Below are 18,010 nucleotides of genomic sequence, written 5' to 3'. Positions count from 1 at the left end.
TCTCATGGGAAGCCATTGCCACCAGCATGAGAATTGTCCCTTCCTCCCACTCTTCTCCTGCCCTTTGGCTGTAACTTTCGGTTTACATTAGGGAACCCAATAACATGCCTGTACAAAGCTTAACAACCAACCAACAGTTTTGTTACAATTTTTCCACAAAAGCAACCTTTGCTCTTCTACAGACCACTCTAAGAAACCTTTGCACATGTGAACACGTCTCGACGTTTTTTGTGCAACCTGGTGTTGAGCAGTATCACCTGGAGGTCAGAGCATGGGGATTGTAACCGATTTCTTTTCCAAGGGATGAGAGACTAAAGAGAGGAAAATAGTTGAATGTCAGGGATGAATGTTTAATTTTTGAGGATGAAGTTAGCTTTCTTCAAGGAGTTCTCAGATATATCAAATGTGGTGGGAAGAGCTTCCTTACAGGCTTTTCTCTGCCCGGGAGGGTATAGATTTGTTTCACATGTTGTGGCTTTATTATTTCCAGGTCCCTTGAGCTCCGGTAGGTGTGACAGGGCCGCACTCAGTGAAGGATGGCAGAGTAGATTATAAGATCTGGTTAGGAAATTTTCTTTCTCAGCTTATTTCCATACATATTCAGTTGGTCTTGTCAGGAGAGTATGCACTGACAGCTCCTCGAGGCAGTCGATGCTTGGGTCTGATATCTGGACTACGCTGTCTGGTTTGATTAGCTGGTGTGCTAGGTGAAACACCTCTCAAATACCAGCGATTCTGCTGTGTTGATTGCAGAGTAGTGGAAGGCTCATTTTGTCTCATATTCTGCAGTGTCATAGTCCGGTAGGAGGAATTCATATGATGATGGATTTAGGATGGTAGGTTTTTATTCTACTGGCCTTGTAGTTTTGCGCTTGCAGTCCTCCTGTAATTTGTATGCCAACCACAGTGATTTATTTAGAAGGGATTGGGGACTAGACAGTTGCCAGCACAGGTATCAGTGGTAGCAGGCATCAGGTAATTGTTATGTTTTATGGATTTGGGGGGATTTTGGCATTATATTGGAACCACTTATTCTCATGAAATAAGATGAAATCTAGGAAAAAAAAAATCTCTGAAGAAAATGAGCTACAATTATTTGCTATGCTTTCAGGAAAGCAGGTTCTGACCATGCCCGTGTGAGGTGAGGATTAGGGACAAGGACACCTCTGTGTCGGGGAAATCTTCAATATCCTCATATGCTGAAAGAGGGGATCCTGTCTGTGTGTGCACGGGCCTCTGGAGACCGCTTGAGAGAATCCCATGGTTTCTGTAGAGGGCACAAATCAACTCTTAGGTCATCTATGCTGTTTGTTTGGAGATTAAGGCCAAAGAAGACCTGAAGGACTATGAGGGGTTTCAGTACCAGGCTGGCCAAAACATCTGTATCTCCAAGGAATGACATCAGATATCTGCTTGCCAAAAGGAGCCAACAGTTTCTTCTGTTCTTCACTTCAGATAGGGTCCCTCAAATCTTTTTATGTTCGTATCAAATCACTTGATTTGAGATTATGGGAACAGGACCTCATGGGACAAGCAAGGTGGGCACTTCCTCCAAAATCAAATATACAGCCTTCAATACTGTGGTCCACCAGGCTGCCTTCTTGAGAATTGATGGAAGTGGTTCGTTAACGGTCAGCCTCATACACACTTGCTAGTTTTAGTGCTGGGATAGTAAAAAGACTTTCAGTTGGCCTAAGAAGGCCAGTTACTACATTTCATGCTATCTGTTTGGAGATGCTTATTTTCAATAGTGTACAAGTGTTAATGGCAACAGCTTGTAAGTTTGTATCATCCTGTGGGTTAAAATTCATATAAAGAGCATTGAAATATAACAGCTGCTAAGAAAAAGAAGGGTCCATTAAATATTTCCACTAGATTATGAATCAGCTGCTTTACTGTTAGTTAGTGAATAAATAAAAAACAATGTCGCTGTTACGACAGTAAGAAAAGAGTTTACCAAAAATAACTTCCCACATCAGGCAGGAAGGGAGTGCAAGGAGACAATATCTCATGGATAGATTGTAGTAAAAGACCTGATGTGACTTGTCCTAAAGTCAGCAAAAGCCTCTTCCTTGGTCTTAGGAGTAACTGGGTAGGTCTCTACTGTAGAGTTCATCTCATAAATGTATAAAACATTTTCATGACCCAGGAGATGATGGGTCATACATTTTTCTCTGCATAGCCTGTGTTCAGTCACTAGGCTTAGTCCTTTATTGAGTGTTTCCACGTGGAGGAAAAGAAGAGCTGCTATAGCCTGTTATGTCACTCTTAAGATAAAGAAAACCCTTATGTCAATCAAAAGTGGACAACTGGACCAAAAAACCAAGCCTTGCATTCAAGGTTGTTTCACAATTTGTGTACACGTTATGATCTTAGGTTGTGTTGCCATCAGCCTTTATATATATGCATAATTTATGTCATTAGAGAAATATGATTTGTGTGTCTTGAGAGCCCTTATTTGATGTAAGGGTCTTACATGCTTACGGAGATGATGTTAGCAGCAATCTGTTCTTCGATTTCAGATTGGCACTGAATGGGATGCCAAGGAAAGGCTCTTCCGGAATTTTGGAGGACTCCTTGGGCCAACAGATGAGCCAGTTGGCATGCAGAAATGGGGAAAAGGCCCCAACGTCACCGTTACTGTCATTTGGGTGGATCCGGTTAATGTAATTGCAGCAACATATGATATTCTTATTGAATCCAGTGCCGAATTTACTCACTACAAACCACCTTTGAATTTGCCCCTGCGACCTGGTGTCTGGACGATAAAAATTCTGCACCACTGGGTACAGGTAGCTGAAACCAAATTCCTTGTTACTCCTCTCACCTTCTCTAATCGGCAGCCTATCAAACAAGGTAAGTTTTATTATTTGGTACAGAAATAATACAGTTAGTGTGTCTGTATTCACTGTAAATGCTGCTGTTAAAAATGAAGTAACGCTGTATTGGAAAAGGAGAAAAGAAAGGAATTTTATAGGTACTAAATCAGAAGAAATTGTTGCACTAAGACAAGCGGAATTGTCTGTATCCAGTCTGTAAAACACAGCCACTTTGAACAAAGGCTATTTATATCTTTTAAATATGCACAGTTCAGAATCCAGAGAACTTCAGACTCTCAATAATCTAACAGCTATCGTAAAAGCCATCATTTAGAAATACAAAGTGGACCTTTCTCTGCTGCTTTGAATTCACATTTGCTCATAAAGAGTTACAGATGTTTAAACTGTTATCTTGACAAAGTCTGTGTGTTTAATGATAAAAGCATTAATACACAAAATGCTGAATTAGACAGACAAAATTACGCTAGGCCAGAGCTCATGTGACATATTACCAGGTCCAGGCATTTGCTCTTGCCTGATACCTGCCAAAACCTGCTCAGTACAGGCCAAGCAGTTGTTTTACAGAAGTATCTATGGATACAGTGATCCTGGTAAGTACGCTATCAGACCCATGCTGACATTTTTTAGAAAAACCATTTTCTTCCCTGCCGCAGCAGCCCTGAGCCATTCAAGCAGAGGTTGCTCTTGGGCCGCCGGTGTCTACAGGCGCCCAGCAGCAGTTTGCACTGGCACAGGCACTGTTCAAGTGCTCGGGTCTTCAGCCAGTGCCAAGGACACTGGGCTGGGAGAAGAGAGAACGTTTTGTAGCCGCACCTGTTTTCTTATTCAGTAAGATCAAAACAAGTCTGTTGCTATGAATATCTTTACCATTCTTCTTAACGTGTGCTCAAGTGCTTCCATCTGCCCAGTATTAATATTCATAACTTTAGACATCTTAAATTTGCTAGATACATGAATGATCCTATTAAGTTTTCAGGAGTTCTTCCTGACAAGACAGCAGATAAACTGAGTCAGGCATTTACCTTCCAGCATAACGTGCTGCTTCTGTAATGCAAACACCACCAGACAACTGCTGAGAGCTAATGCAGCCCTTACCTTGCTCAACAGGAGCTTGATTCTACACATTTTTCAGCAGAAGAGCTAACTTACTGATTTCTTCTTCTAACATTTGGTGGCATCATTTCTTAAGCAGAAACTAAACCACCAACAACCTGCTGCTGCTATTAGCTAATAGGCAGTGATAAATTGAAAAGAAACATCACGTATAGAAGGAATACATTTTTAAAGTTTGAGGCAACCTACTTCTAAATGCAGCTGTTACTGACTCATCTCCTGGAAATTAATGAATTCTATGTTCTCTGCTAATTTAACAGTTAAGGCATAAATTGGGTAGAAAATGTGGCATGTAGCCAGCAACCTTGCTACTTTTTCATATAACATGAGAGCCCTGTGGACAGTTAAGCATGTCTCAGACTTCAGCCATGAGCCCACACTTTATGGTATAAAGGCAAAAACTCCCTTTGGTCCAAACTCTGAATCTGGAATAATTGCACTGAAATTATGGAGTTGCTCCATATTGCCCATTGATACACTGGGAGAAGATCTGGCTCCTATTTTGTGTTAAAAAGCCCTGTTCATTCATATGGTAACTAGAATCTACTATAGGAATGAAATATAAAGCTTGGGAACAATATTATCTAGGAAGAAAGCCTCAGGAGTGATTTGCTACTGATGATGTGATGTATAATCTCCAGATGTCTGAGGCATGAAGGTAAAGAAGAAAATTAATTACAGGGACAGATAGTGACACTCCACTGTAGTTAGAATTGTATTTACAATGCAAATTCCTGTTGTTTGGGTTTTTTAAGGCTCTCTGCCTCAGTGACACTGTTGTGCTCTGTGGAGGCAATAGTCTTTTAGCTTTGATTTCCAGCTTTTGTCAGTTTGTCACCACTTTATTTTTTAAATATATTTTTCTCTGCCAAATAAAGGCATTGTGAGAGTATGACAGAAGAATTAGAACTTCTAAAAGAACACTTTCTGTTACTGTTGTAAACAATGTGAAAGCTGCCAAAATCTTCTAAAGTGAAGGAATAGTATTATTGTCTTGTCTTAACACTGAAAATAAAACATACATCAGACTTAGGCAGGAGTTGTCAGCAGAAGAGGGGAATATGTTTTATTAGGGATTTCGTTAAAATTTTGTTCTTCCAACCATCCTCACTCACCCCCACTCCCCTCACCCCTCCACCCCCCCCAAAACAAAGGAGGGGGGAGAAAAAAAACTGTAGCTGTTGTCAGAAAGATTACTCTGGAAAATAATTTGCTACTCCATCCAGAAGGTTTTTGAATGACTGATACATTTCATACCACTTTGCATGTCATTTGGTTGATAATGATTTGCCCCGCTCTGTCTCATATACTCCAGATGTAGAACCTGGAGTCCACGTAATTACATACATAAAAATCTGTCCATGGTCTCTTGTGTAATTTGTTTGTGTCATTCTAAAAAGCATTTGCACAAATCTGGCAGTAGCGCAGCAGCCACTAATATCTTGTATCTTGAGATCATGGACATGACAAGAGTCACTGTATTTCCTAAGTCATTACTTATCTACACATCACTTCAGCACAGAGCACAACAAGGAAAAGTTGCTTTTAGTTTCCCAGCATCATGAAGGGACCCGCTTGCTCCTCTTTTGAGAAATCAAAGCGAAACGTGTTCATTCATGTATCATGACTCTCAAAATTCCTGATTACAATTCAAAATAAAAAAATTAATCATGGGACAGCTAACAGCAAAGTTGTTTTGTTTAGCAGTTTATAAAAACAGCATATGCAGCTAGTTTATTCATTTTTCTATTCCCATTTATTTATTAATTTTGGCCTAAAGTCTGTGCATGCAAGTAAGACTATAAAGAGGAATCAAGAGCAGGTGTTTTCTTTGATGTTGTGTGCAATGTGCATAACTGACAGAATGTGAATTGTTTTAAAAACACAGATTCATTGACCTTTTCAAAACCTCAATCTATAAGAGATCAGATCTTACATGGAATTATGGGGTGTGCTGGGAGACTTGTTATATTTCCACTGTAAACGAGGATCCCAAAGCTATTTCAATGGAAAGTCTAGAATCTAATGTTACTTATTCTTTCTTGCTCCTCCTCCCCCTCCAGTCTTCCAAATCTGTGTCTTATTTTCTCGAGTTTGAGTTGTGTCACTGATTGGCTCTGCCTTCAGCAGATCCTCTGGCTTGAGAGTGCTTTCAAGTGTTTGCTTGGTTGGAGAAAAAAAAAAAAAAAAGAAAATAAAAGGAAAATTAAGTGAATTTGTGAGATAAATCGTTTGGAGAAATCAGGTTCACTTGCTCCACTGGTGTCTCCTTCCCCCTACATCCTGCACAGCCAGATTCTGTTTTACTCTTCTTCTAAATGGTGATTTTGAGTTTCTCACCATATGGCTGACTTTGTTAAAGCCAAGTACTCCGTGCTTATTGTAAGGACACAGGAGAGCTGCCAAGGACCAGCAGGATGCCCTAGGATTAAATTGTGCCAAGACAGAGAGGGAATGTAATGTGGAAGAGACAAAACAGGGAGAAGATCAGTAAGAAGATCACTAGCAGTGATAATAGACAGGAATGGGGGGTTCCTGCTGTCTGCTTTAGGCAGCCTGAATTTAAGCGCAGTTTGAAGACTCAAGGCCAGACGTCTAGGTCCCCTGCATATGGAGTGGAGAGGCAGAGCCAAACAACAGGTATAATTCAGAGTATTTAGCCAGCAGTTCACAGACTAATCCAAGCTACCAAGTAGATTTCAATTCCTAAGAAAACAGCTAATTCAGTAGAGGTTGGCTCTGCATCCCCATCATCCCGCTTTCCCACCCTTCTGTGCTCTGCAAAATCCGTGTGAAGCAGTCATGCCAAGTGTGATCACACACATTTTCCAGGGACACTGAGAGGGGCAGAGGAAAAGCCAAAGCAATTTCGTTTTTAAATTTGAGTTTATATTCATGGCAAAGTTTCCACAGCGATCTCCCAGCTGGAGTGACAATAATGAGTTGTCATGCGTTTAATGTATAGTACCTGTTTCATTAAAGCTAAGTAGGTTACTGTGAGCTGGTGGGCAGATTCACTTCTGGGACAGAAAAAGCCCCAAACCTCAAGCTGATACTAAACACTGGATTGAAAATAAATAAATAAAACTCTTCTTCCTTCAAACAAGGAGGGCAGTGAAGAAGAGCACCCTTTGCCTTAAGAGAGACCTTTCATGTTTGGCTTCTAGCTTGATCGCATGCCCCGGACATGGGGCTTCTGGTCTCTGCTGCCCCACAACGGGACAGAGAGCCTTAAACGCCAGCTCCTGGTCCCTGTGCCCTCTAACTGCAGCCACCCCTTTCAAAGGCTTGACAGCATTAACAGACATACTGTGATGCACGCATGCATCTCAAAGGCCTTTTAACCTAATCCATATTTATAGATCATCTTAATTAAGTATATACTGGGAAACCTTTGTTTTGCCGTTGGTTGTTTGCAGTGGCTCAATCAATTCTAATTGCATCTATACGGATTATAAAGTGGGTGGCAACTTGTGTCAGAACTGCTGTGATTTCTTTAAATTAACCAGAGGTAACATGACATGTTCTTGATAAACGCAGTAATAGCAGCAGGCAAGCACATGACTGCAGAAGAGTAGACATGCCCTGGAATCGTCATTCTGAGAAAAACCCTGAAGACAGGGATTTGCTTCGAAATTTAGTTCAGATCCAGTTGACAAGGAGTCGATTAGCTTCACAATGAGCAAATGCAGCACTGTCTTGTTTGCTGCAAGAGAAAACAAACAAAATGTCAATAAAAAATTACCTCTTAGCCAGAGGGTTTCAACACAATTCAAGTAAAGAAATAAAGCTGTACATTCTGTGTTGCTTTAAAAAAACCACAGGTCTAGCGCCTTAATGTGTACTAAGGTAACCACATTTTTCATTCCTTAGCCCACTCTCTGTCTAAACTCATTCGCTTTTTCTGCAAAATGAAGAACAAACCCACACAAAAATGCTGAAATCCCAGCCTATGCGGCTGGCCTATGCGGCTGACTATAGGCTGTATATTCAGTCCAAAGAAGTTATACCAAGAAAAGTCGTTTGAGAAATGAAGTGCCCTCCCAAAGTGAAGAGCAAACAAAAATGGGGGACAAAAATAACTCATTTTTTAAAAGCTATAATTTAGAGTCAATGAATGTATTTTGCATTGATACATGTCCTCCTGAAGTCAAAGGGCTATTTGGATGTGTTTGCTGGCAAAAAAAATCTGGCTTAATATCTGCATTCAGCTAATTTTGAATTGGGTGCTCTGACTGCAGATTAAATGTCTAAACACACATCTCATAGGGGCAAGCCTAACATTCTTCGATGTTTTTTCATGAGCAAGGACTGAAGTGTCAGTGCTTTAAAAGCATGCCCAGTAGCTCCAGCCTCCTTTATACAGTATTTCAGGGCTTAGGGATCCATCCCTCTCCTGTCCCAGCCCAGTAAGTTATCGAGTCATGATTATCTCTCATTTTTCCTTTAATGCAAAGAGGAATAACCCCCATCTGCCATAGTTTGGATGAGCAGCATCCTCCTTACTTTCTCCTGTGAACTTTTTAACAAAGACTTGGAGGCTTCAGGAGAGGGTTCTGGGTTGAATCCTCAGTGTTTCCTGTTGATTAGTATAAGTAGCTCTGCCCTCAAATTGCTGTTACCCAGCTTTCTCCTTATAGGATGTGCAGACACCTAACTTGGGGAGTTCATTCTGCTGTGGGACAACCCCCTGCCAGTACCATATCAGGGTTTCATCATGTATCTCACATCGAACAAGCACATCTTCATTGTGGGCAGCAGTTGCCTTTAACACACTGAAAAACAGCGTTTTGTTACTTTTAATATTGTCCTCAGCAGTCTTTTCTTTTCCTATCTGCTGCTATTTGTGTGTGGCTTTCAAAAAAGTTTATCTTCAGTCCCATTAAACACTATTTCTGTTGTACCTGCTGGCATGCCCTTGCAGCACAGCCAGTTCTGGAGCAGAGTGTGGCAGTCACTTAGTGGTGCCGAAGGAAACAGCAGTGTGTTGGTGTGAGAAGCGCAGTGTGTCTGACACAATTACAGCAATAGCAGAGTGGAGAGATTTAAATGTGTTGCTCAAGTTATCACCTTTATTTTAGCAAAAGCAGCCCACTGATCTTAAGCAACAAGGGTCACAGATTCAGAGAAAAAGATGAGCTCCTGCTGCATTGCCAAGCACTGGGTCCTACAGTTTCTGCAAGTTTCATTCCTTCCAGTCCTAATAATGAACCAAGTCCTGAAGCCTGGTACAAGTGTGAGGCTCAGCCAGAGAGAAGAGCAAGTTCCATTTCATCCTGTTATTTGTCTGAAAAAAGATCTCTCTTGTTCCACGTACTAAACACATGCACAACAGGCTTTGATTCAACAAGCTCTCTGAATTGCCTGTTTCAATCAGATGATCCTGCTAGTAATGCCAACTCTTATTTGTTTTGGGATCTTTACTTAGAATGTTCCTATTTAATTAATATGTTGACAAACAGTCGTCCATATTTAATTGCTTCCAAAGGAGGAAATTTAATCATGTGTACTTGTTCTGTTTCTTAAACTGCAGTGCTCTGGCAGAGCACACTTCTGACACATGTGCATGGAATAAAATTTTGACTAGAGGTTATTGTGGATATCTACCATTTAAAATAAAAAGAAGGGTTTAGATGAATGCAGGAACAGTTAACTGATGTATAAAGGTGATGGGGATGTGCTGAACTAATTTAATTGGGGATTCGAAGTAGTGGACTTGCACAGTATTTGACATTAAAGACTTTGCAAATGTAACAGCAAAGCTCCAATTAAATGTCCCTTTCCCCTCTAAATAAATGTACTGATTTATTGCCAGTGCCTGAGATATTGTCCTCCACATGGAAGAAGCGAGTCAGTGTCAGGCTGTGGTGCAAGCAGCAAGGACATGTGGAAGGAATTGTAGCCTTGAATATGTAATTCCTGGCTTCTAAATGCTCTCTGAGCATGGTGGCTTTCCTAGCCTGGAGCGCCCTGAATGGGCCCATTTTGTGTTCTAGACAGTGTGTATGTTGGCAGAGCTAAACATATCCTCTGTGCTGCCGGAGCGAGGATGCTGGGGAAGTCAGCTGAAAACAGAAAGAAATGGTTGAAAATTTATTCCCAAGAGGCACTCAGTGAACATTTTTAGAGGGTCCCATTCTTGTTTTATGAGCAGCAGCTTGGTGCACTTGCAGACCTTAAGAAGTCAGCCACCTTTAGACAAGGGCGGTCTGACCCACAGTGTCCAATTCAAGGTCTGTGAAGGCATTGTCACAGCCTGACAATGATTTTTACTGCAATATTACAGATCTGGGATAATGTACTTCATTTTGATGAGGTAGAAGAGTTACTGTAAGGAAAGCAACCACAATGCAAAGAAAAGTGTCATTAGGAAACAGTTGTGATACATTATTCAGCACAAGAGCTTGAAATATAATTGTCATGAGAGAATACTTTCACAGAGAGACTGGAGCACTTCCAGGAATGATGCTGGGGCTAAACATATTTCATTATGGGTCTGATCTGTCCAAGGCCATGGTGTTGTCCTTCCAGCGCCAAGAATGGCACCACACGGTTTTTGGAGGCAGATTGAGATAACAAATGTTGTGACTTTTCCACAGCAGGGCAAGGTTCACCAGTTTAGGAAAGAGTAGAGGCTGAGGTCTTGGCTCTTCCTCCTAGACAAATCAATGATAGCGCTTGAAGGTCTGATAAGGGTTGCCAGCCTTCTCACACCAAGTGTCCTTGAACTGTTTCCTAATTTCAGCCTTCCCTGGGTGTTCACAGGGGTAACTTCAGCTACATGGGGCTTATCTCCCAGGCTTCTTCTGAAGAGGCAAAATTAGCTTCTCCTAAATGCAAAATGGGGTTCTCCCAAGAAAGAGCTGCATGTTGATCAGACTCCAGGTACAGACAGGAGCTCATAGCTGGGATGCACTTGAGGCTGGGCCTGCCTTTCTGTTGTGCTGTGCAGAACAGCTCTGTGTTGTTCCTGGGTGTCCTACAGCTCTGGGGATGCCGGTTGTACGTGATGATAATAAGGACAATGCTGCTTTCAGCCTCAGTGCTTCGCCCTGCTAATGCAGCACTTGCAGGGTTAGTGTCACGGTGAGTGGAGCTTGTAGTGGTGAACACGAGGAGCTGAAGAGCTGAGCACAGCCAGTCATCCGCAGGATGCAGTGTGTCCTCACTGCTGGGGCAGTGGACTGTAGCACACCACTAACTTTTGCCTTTTTGTTTGCTGTACCCTTAGATCCTGAAGGTTTGTTTTGTGGTTTTTTAATCCACTAACTTTTGAGTTTATTTCTGCATTTCCAGAGGAAGCCATGAAGTATCACAGCGGGCCTCCAAAGAATGCGTACATGGAGCAGAGCTTCCAGGGCTTGAACCCCGTCCTGAATATCCCCATCAGTGCTGCCCGCGTGGACCAGGCCAAGAGGAATGCGGGGCTCGTGGGCACCCGGCTGGAAACCTGGGTGGACTCTCTGGTCGGCAGCATCTGGTCAGCCGTGGACATCTGCAGCACCGGCCCCACTGCCTGCCCAGTCATGCAGGGCTGCGCTCAGACAGCCTGGAGCTCCCTGAGCCCGGACCCCAAATCTGAGCTGGGCCCCATGAAACCTGACGGTCGCTTGAGGTAGCATCCGGTACGCTCTCCTCCGGCATAGGTTTTTAAAAGGGAATTTAACCTTGCTCGTATGTGAATCTCTCACCAGATTTCAGAAACCTAAGGGAACATTATACTTTTTTGTTACTTATTGCAATATAATTAATTTTTTAAAAACAAAAAAAAGTTCTGACAAGGCCTTTGGCACTGCCTTCTCCATCAGCTCTGTCAGGAGCTGCTTGGTCGTCCCACAGCCTCTCTGCTGTCCAGTGGGGCCCCGGCCACACCGCACGCTGCTGCACCCGCCGCCTCTGTGGGTTTCAAAACAGTAGCAGCGAGCCATGGAGAAGGCAGTGAAGGAGCAGCTGCTAAATGTGTTTTTTAAAAATAAATTTGTCTGTACCTCTGCTGTTTCATAGGCTTTCATTATTTTGCTACCATGAATAAATCACAGCAAAATTCCCTTCTACTTACGTTTCCTGGGGAGGTTGGTTACTGCAGGCTAGAGCCTGTATGGCCGCATTACCTCACAGAACATGAAATAATTATGGTACACCCTCACTCTTTTTTTTTTTTAATAACGTAATTCTGAACTCAGCTAATATCTGTTATCCTAGTTAGAGAAAACGAGCAAAAGCAAAACTTTCAGATTATTTTCAGAGATTTTTTTAGACTAATTTCATGATAAACTCTAAATGGAACCAGTGTTTTGCTATATTAGTCTTTTATGTCTCACGCAGTCAGGTTCAGGGTCTGGGTACTAAGAGTATTAATTTAAAGAACACAGAAGCATTTTGGATTTCAGCCCATTCAAATCTCCAGGTCTTCTTCTAAGCCCACCAGGACCTAAGCATTTTCGCAGACTTCCAGTACAGCAAGTGTGTATGTGTAGGTTGGGGGTGGGTTGTGATGTGTCTGCTCACACCCTTTGCCGATTTTGTTCATGAGCTGTGCGGAGTTCTTTCTCAGTGGATTTGCACAGAAGCAGTAAAATGGTAGAATTGGGACGTAAACCTGCAACAACACTTTTCCTCCCTACTTTGAGTAGTGGCTAGTGAGTCTTAACACTAATTCCCTCCATCTCAGATATGCCAGCTCTTCACAAAGAAGGGTCCTTCTAGGCTTGTGCAGGGCATCTGGAAGGCTGGGCAGGATATGAGTTCCTGACCAAAGCCACGAGCTGAACGTGAGAGGAGAGCAGTGCCACATTTCTCAGTGCTTTTACTTTATTCTGTCAACAAACTACCCTTGCCTGTCTTCAGAATTTCTAGCAGGCTGCATCCTGTTTTAAATAGGCATGTTTTGCATCATTTTAAGCTGCATTTTCTACAGCAGGAAAAAAAACTCATTTACATTCCAAGAACTTTTTAAAATGTAGGTTTTATATGCAAATTCATCTCCAACTAATGCTTTTTACGTTAGTATAAAACGTGCACTTTGTTGTTGTTGCTGTGGTAATCTCTTGTTAACAACATAACCCAAAAAGGCTATTAAAAGCTATTGGGTTAATTAGGAAAAAAATCCTGTTGATGTAGTAAAGTATCTGTTTACCCTTCTGTGTGTATGGCTAGCTTTCTGCTGATGAGAGTTAAGCGTCCACATCAGGAGGGAAATAGACCCTTAAATCATTCTATAATCACATCTCACAGAAAGGTTGAATTCCCTTTTAAACAACAGTTGCAAGATGACCGCTAACACACAGATCCCAGTGGCTTGTAGTACCTCTCTCCGTAGTATTTGGTTTAAAGCTACTTGCAGTTTGCTTTGGACTTGAAATTGCGGTGTCAGCTGTGCTGGCATTAAGGCAGAGCATTGAAATGTTTATCTGGCACAAAAATGGATGCATAGAAGGAACAATTTAGGTATTTATTATTTATGTTTTAGTCAATGACTAATTAGTAGGTGCTGCTTTTGCAGCTTGAAGATTATGTTATCTTACTAACTGAAGCTGCCTTTATTAAGAAAAGGCCTTCCTCCCCTCACACCTCCCCTTCTTTTTTTGTCTTGATTTTGACAGTCATGAGAGCCGTAGTTTTAGAAAAGCTTGTAGCAATGAGAGCTGGTTGAAATATTTCAGTCAAGATAATGTTCCAGCCTTTCAACCAGCTCTAGAGGCAAGCATGTTTAAAACCAGGGTTGCCAACAGGTTTATGTAATAGAAACACAGTGTTATTACTTATTCAGTAGGGGTTTTTTAACAGTGCTTGTTTTTAATCTCACATTCCTTCGTGAAGTTCAAATTTTCTGGGGACCTCCAATCCTTACTGTGAAATCCAGGGCTTTAGTCATACTGATGCAATGCAACTGCACAGTTCAAGCCTTGCTGATTAAATTAAGAATATCATATTTAGGGCACACAATAAAATTCATTAACAATCCTAGTCAGTGATTGTTCTCAATTAAGACTACCGGAGTAGTCGAAAATCTTCAGTCCGTCTTGCACATAAGCATATGTATAAGGGTGCGCCCACACACACGCATGCAGATAACTTGGTTTTTAAATTTGATACTTTTTTTATTCTTAAGCAGGAATGTTTTTAAGTGCTTTGTTGGTAAGTTTTCATTATTAACTAGAACAAGCAGAAGGTGGCAACAATCCTGTCTTTTGTGGTTAGAAGAAGATCTGCCACTTTCACAATTTAAAACATAAGGTGCAAATTATTTTGTTTTAGAACAAAAAAGGGAAAGAAGACAAATGGTTGCTGATATATCTATTTACATTATATGCTAGGTTTAAAAGATCTCAAAACAAAATTTATATTAGTTTATTTTCTGAAAGACAAAAAGCATCTACACAAAGAAGTTTTGCAGCAAGCTGGCAATCCCAGTGCTGCTCTTAAAACATATGAGATAAAACTGAAGAGGCTGATCCTGCAGTCCTTTCTCAGGCAAAACTTCCACGGAGTGCTACTGCTGAGTAAGGACTTCAGAGTCAAGTCCAGCATAATAAAAGGTGTGACAGTATGCTATCAGTAAATACTGTCTGTGTTTGAAGTCATCAAAGGACGAGCTGCCGTGTTTGGAACATCTGGGGGCAGTGTCAAGTTTTGGACCTAAACAACAACCTCTACTATAGCTCTTAAAATGCAGACACAGATGCATAAGCTATATATGGGACACTGTGTCTGAGTTACAAAGTCCTATAGTTATGAAGAAAAACCATGGTAAGCAAGACTCTTCGCATCAGGGATCAGAGCTTGCTCCAAGCTGATGCTGTGGTAGCGCTGCTAAGACCGACGTCCTGCTTAGTGGCTTTTCTGGTTCTGAAATGGCAGGCGCTTGGAGCCTGTGATGAATATTATGTATTGTTAGAAGAGAATAACTTCACAGATCTTACATTTGGTGAAAAGGAGAATTCAGAGCAGGGACCCACAGTTCGTACAAAACAAGCAAGTTGTGCATCTTCATTTGAATGTGCAAGTGTTGTTTTCCAATCACACTGGCTAGTCCTTGCTGAACAGGACTCCAGCTGAAAGCCAGTTTTGATGAAAATCCCTTTCTGTGGGAGAGGGGTGTATTTCCATATGCACACATTTGTTCTCTGTGTGTAATGCTTGGCTCATTTAAATACCCTGCCCATGCTGCACAATAGCCATGTAACACTTCTGTGATCAATCAGTATTACACAGAAAGGGAATGTGGCAAAATGCAGAACATCTACATACGTGATTTAATGAATTATGTCCAAAGTCAGCCTTAGCATTATGCAAACCTGTTTATATGGTAATAGGAAACCTTGAGGCTAATAGAAATAGCTCAAATGACAGTTTATTTTCAGATTTGTCCGATTCTTTCTGTGATGACATTTGGACATTGAGTAGTAATATTTGTATTTTAATTTTCTGATATTCAAGGGTTTTTTATAATTGAAATTACGTCTTCATTTTTTGTGCTCTCGGCAAGCAGAGAATTTTAACAGTTCCTTCATGATAGCAAGTGTTATACAAGAAAGTCCCTCTGTATCTCTGTTGTTAAGCCTTCGTTATTGCTAAGCCTAGAGATACAGGAGTGTGCATTCGTGTGTTACAAATTGACTTTCCTTGGCTTCAGTGCACAACGCATGTACAGTTGTTTAACGCCATATTAACAGTGATCCTGCAGCACCTTCAAAAGGACCAACTAATGTGTATTCACCTTCTGTCCATCTCCTGGAGCACTAATGGCAATACTAATGAAGTCTCCATCACTCTTAGCTACAATTATAGTGAACAGAGTAGTGAAGTCAGTGAATCGGAACTGGGATTTTCTAAACCTGACCAAAGAGAGAGATGAAGGGTAAAGAAGATGATGAAACTTTGCAAAAGTTTGACACAACTGTGCTGCAACAAAACTTTGAACAAACTGGGCGCCTTCTGCACAGCAAGGCTGAGAAACGCTGATGCTGTGAGATCTCAGCTTTGACTTCCCAGATTAAAAGAAAACAAGATCCAGATTTTTATTGTGGCCAGGCAACGAGGACCAACTTTCTGTTGATTTCTCTAGTTCTCTTTCATCACAGCTGTCAGAGAACTGCCAGCTTGCCGCCGGCTATCACACCCTCCTCGTTGTCTTCCCAGATCCCAAAGCTTCGGGAGTTGGCCACAGGAAACCTTGGCCAATTCCACCACTTTCCACTGAGCAGGAAGTTTTGTACTTGTGTGAGCCAAATCCCTTAGGCTTCTTCAAAAACCCTAGCTGCAAATAAGAAAAGTTTGCTTTTCAGAGCAGCCTTCAGTCAGCCCAGTACTAACACACATGAAGGAGTTGGTAAAAGTGGTAGCAGTTATCTTTTCCCAATTTTCAGGCATGGGTATTTAATATATGTAATAGTAGGTTTGGTTATTTCAGCAACAGACTAAGACCAACCTGGTAGGAAGTGGCTAGCAGTGTTTCCCACTGGCCTTTGCGCCAATCTGGTTGTGAAAAGGTAATGATCCATATGTGCTTTTATTTCAACCACTCAAGGCCCCCAGGATAGTCTTAAGAATTCATAAGACATTACATTAAACCCATATTAAATGGTAATTGAAAACATCATGTAAAAAAGTCTTTCCAGACCAAACCCTCGGGCTTCTGCTAAGACAGCTCCAGGGTTGATGCCCACAGAGAGGGTAGGAGGGCTGTAGCGTTGGAGGGGACAGGACACTGCCCTGTTAGGGGCGCAGCAGGAGTTACTGAGAGCAGGAGGACCTGCTGCAGAGCCCCTGCTGAGGGCAGTTGTTGCTGCAGCCAGGCACAGGGGAGCCAAATGTGAATTAGCGTTAAGGGCAGTGAGGAAGAATTTGTAGGGAAATACCTTTTTTCCTCTTGAAGAGTGAGCAAATGCTTTGATTTGTAACTCACTTTGAAGGTGTAGAGTAGAAGAGCCTTTGAAACGTTCACCACCACCATCACAGTAAGGGAAAGAAGAATCAGGCTGAGAGCATTTAAAATTGAGACAACAAGATCTTACAGCCCATGGTACCCAGGACCATGGTAGCATTAGGCTGTCTCCAGTGAAGTGTGGTGTTGGCAGCAATTAACTCTCATGATGTGATACTGCAGGTACTGCGTTGATTTTGCTCCTTTATACTAACAGTAGTGTGTAGATCACTCTCTGCTCTTTGCTTCTGCCTTGGTTACCTTCTTTTGCTCATGGGTGCTATCACAGCTGCTACCTCACTGTGTCTGCAAACACGTTTACCTGATAACAACAAAAAAAGGTACCAGAAATCTCCTTGAACTGAATGTACAATCTATGCAAATTCTCTTTCTACTTTGTTAAAACCTAGAAGTATTAATTGTAACCTTGCCAAATAAACAGCAAGATACTGTACAGGTGCCTCTGATAACAGAGTGACAATTCTAGGCGCGGTTCATTGCGCTGCATTTGTATATTGTAATGACTTGACTTGTCTTTGGTTCTGTTGTAATTAACACCCTTGACTGAGAAGATAGCAATCTCTTGCTAGGGGAGCACCTTCAGTTTGCTGGGAATATTCTGGAGGAGAATGTCTATGGCATTTCATTTTATTTTACTGCTTACATCCAAAAGAAGGCACAGACCTGCTGGCCAAAATTAGGATGTTGTTTTAGATTTTCCTTGGGTAAATCCTATCAGCTTTGGATCGCTCGGTGTCTGTTCCCATTGTGGCATCCAGTGTGTTGCCCCTTAAAGAAAGCCTTACTTTCATCCTTTCTAAATGTGGCCTTAAACTGTGTTAGGAAGTTTGGTGTTCTCTGTGTCTTGCTCACTTTTTCTGTTTGTTGTGGAATGAATAAAAGGCACCTTGAGATTTCTATTATAGCTCAGTTGTGTTGCTGTCAGCTTACACTTCACAAATACAATAGAAATTGCTTACAAATGCAGTCTTTAAGGGAAGAAAATGACCTTCCCTTTGGGCAAGAGGAAGGCTCAGACGTTCATATAAACCTTAGGAAATTATGAGCTCTGTCTTTTGCAACTCAATGTAGATAAGGAAGGTTGATTTAATTACCTACAAAGTACAAACTT

General features: G+C 41.6%; 1 protein-coding gene across 1 annotated transcript in view; it reads left to right on the top strand.

Moving 5' to 3' along the window:
* Positions 1–17,798, top strand: part of XYLT1 (xylosyltransferase 1) — a 204,471-nt gene extending 186,673 nt beyond the window's left edge. Inside the window, exons 10-11 of the mRNA XM_074885941.1 lie at positions 2,523–2,856; positions 11,250–17,798. Coding sequence (XP_074742042.1) covers positions 2,523–2,856; positions 11,250–11,572 — 657 coding nt within the window. The 3' untranslated portion in view covers positions 11,573–17,798. The remainder of the gene's footprint in view (positions 1–2,522; positions 2,857–11,249) is intronic.
* Positions 17,799–18,010: the final 212 nt, after the last annotated feature.

Source organism: Strix uralensis, chromosome 16 (genome assembly GCF_047716275.1).
Source record: "Strix uralensis isolate ZFMK-TIS-50842 chromosome 16, bStrUra1, whole genome shotgun sequence".
Lineage (NCBI taxonomy): Eukaryota > Metazoa > Chordata > Aves > Strigiformes > Strigidae > Strix > Strix uralensis.
The sequence above is the reverse complement of the archived record's forward strand: the minus strand, read 5'-3'. Positions and strand labels throughout refer to the sequence as shown.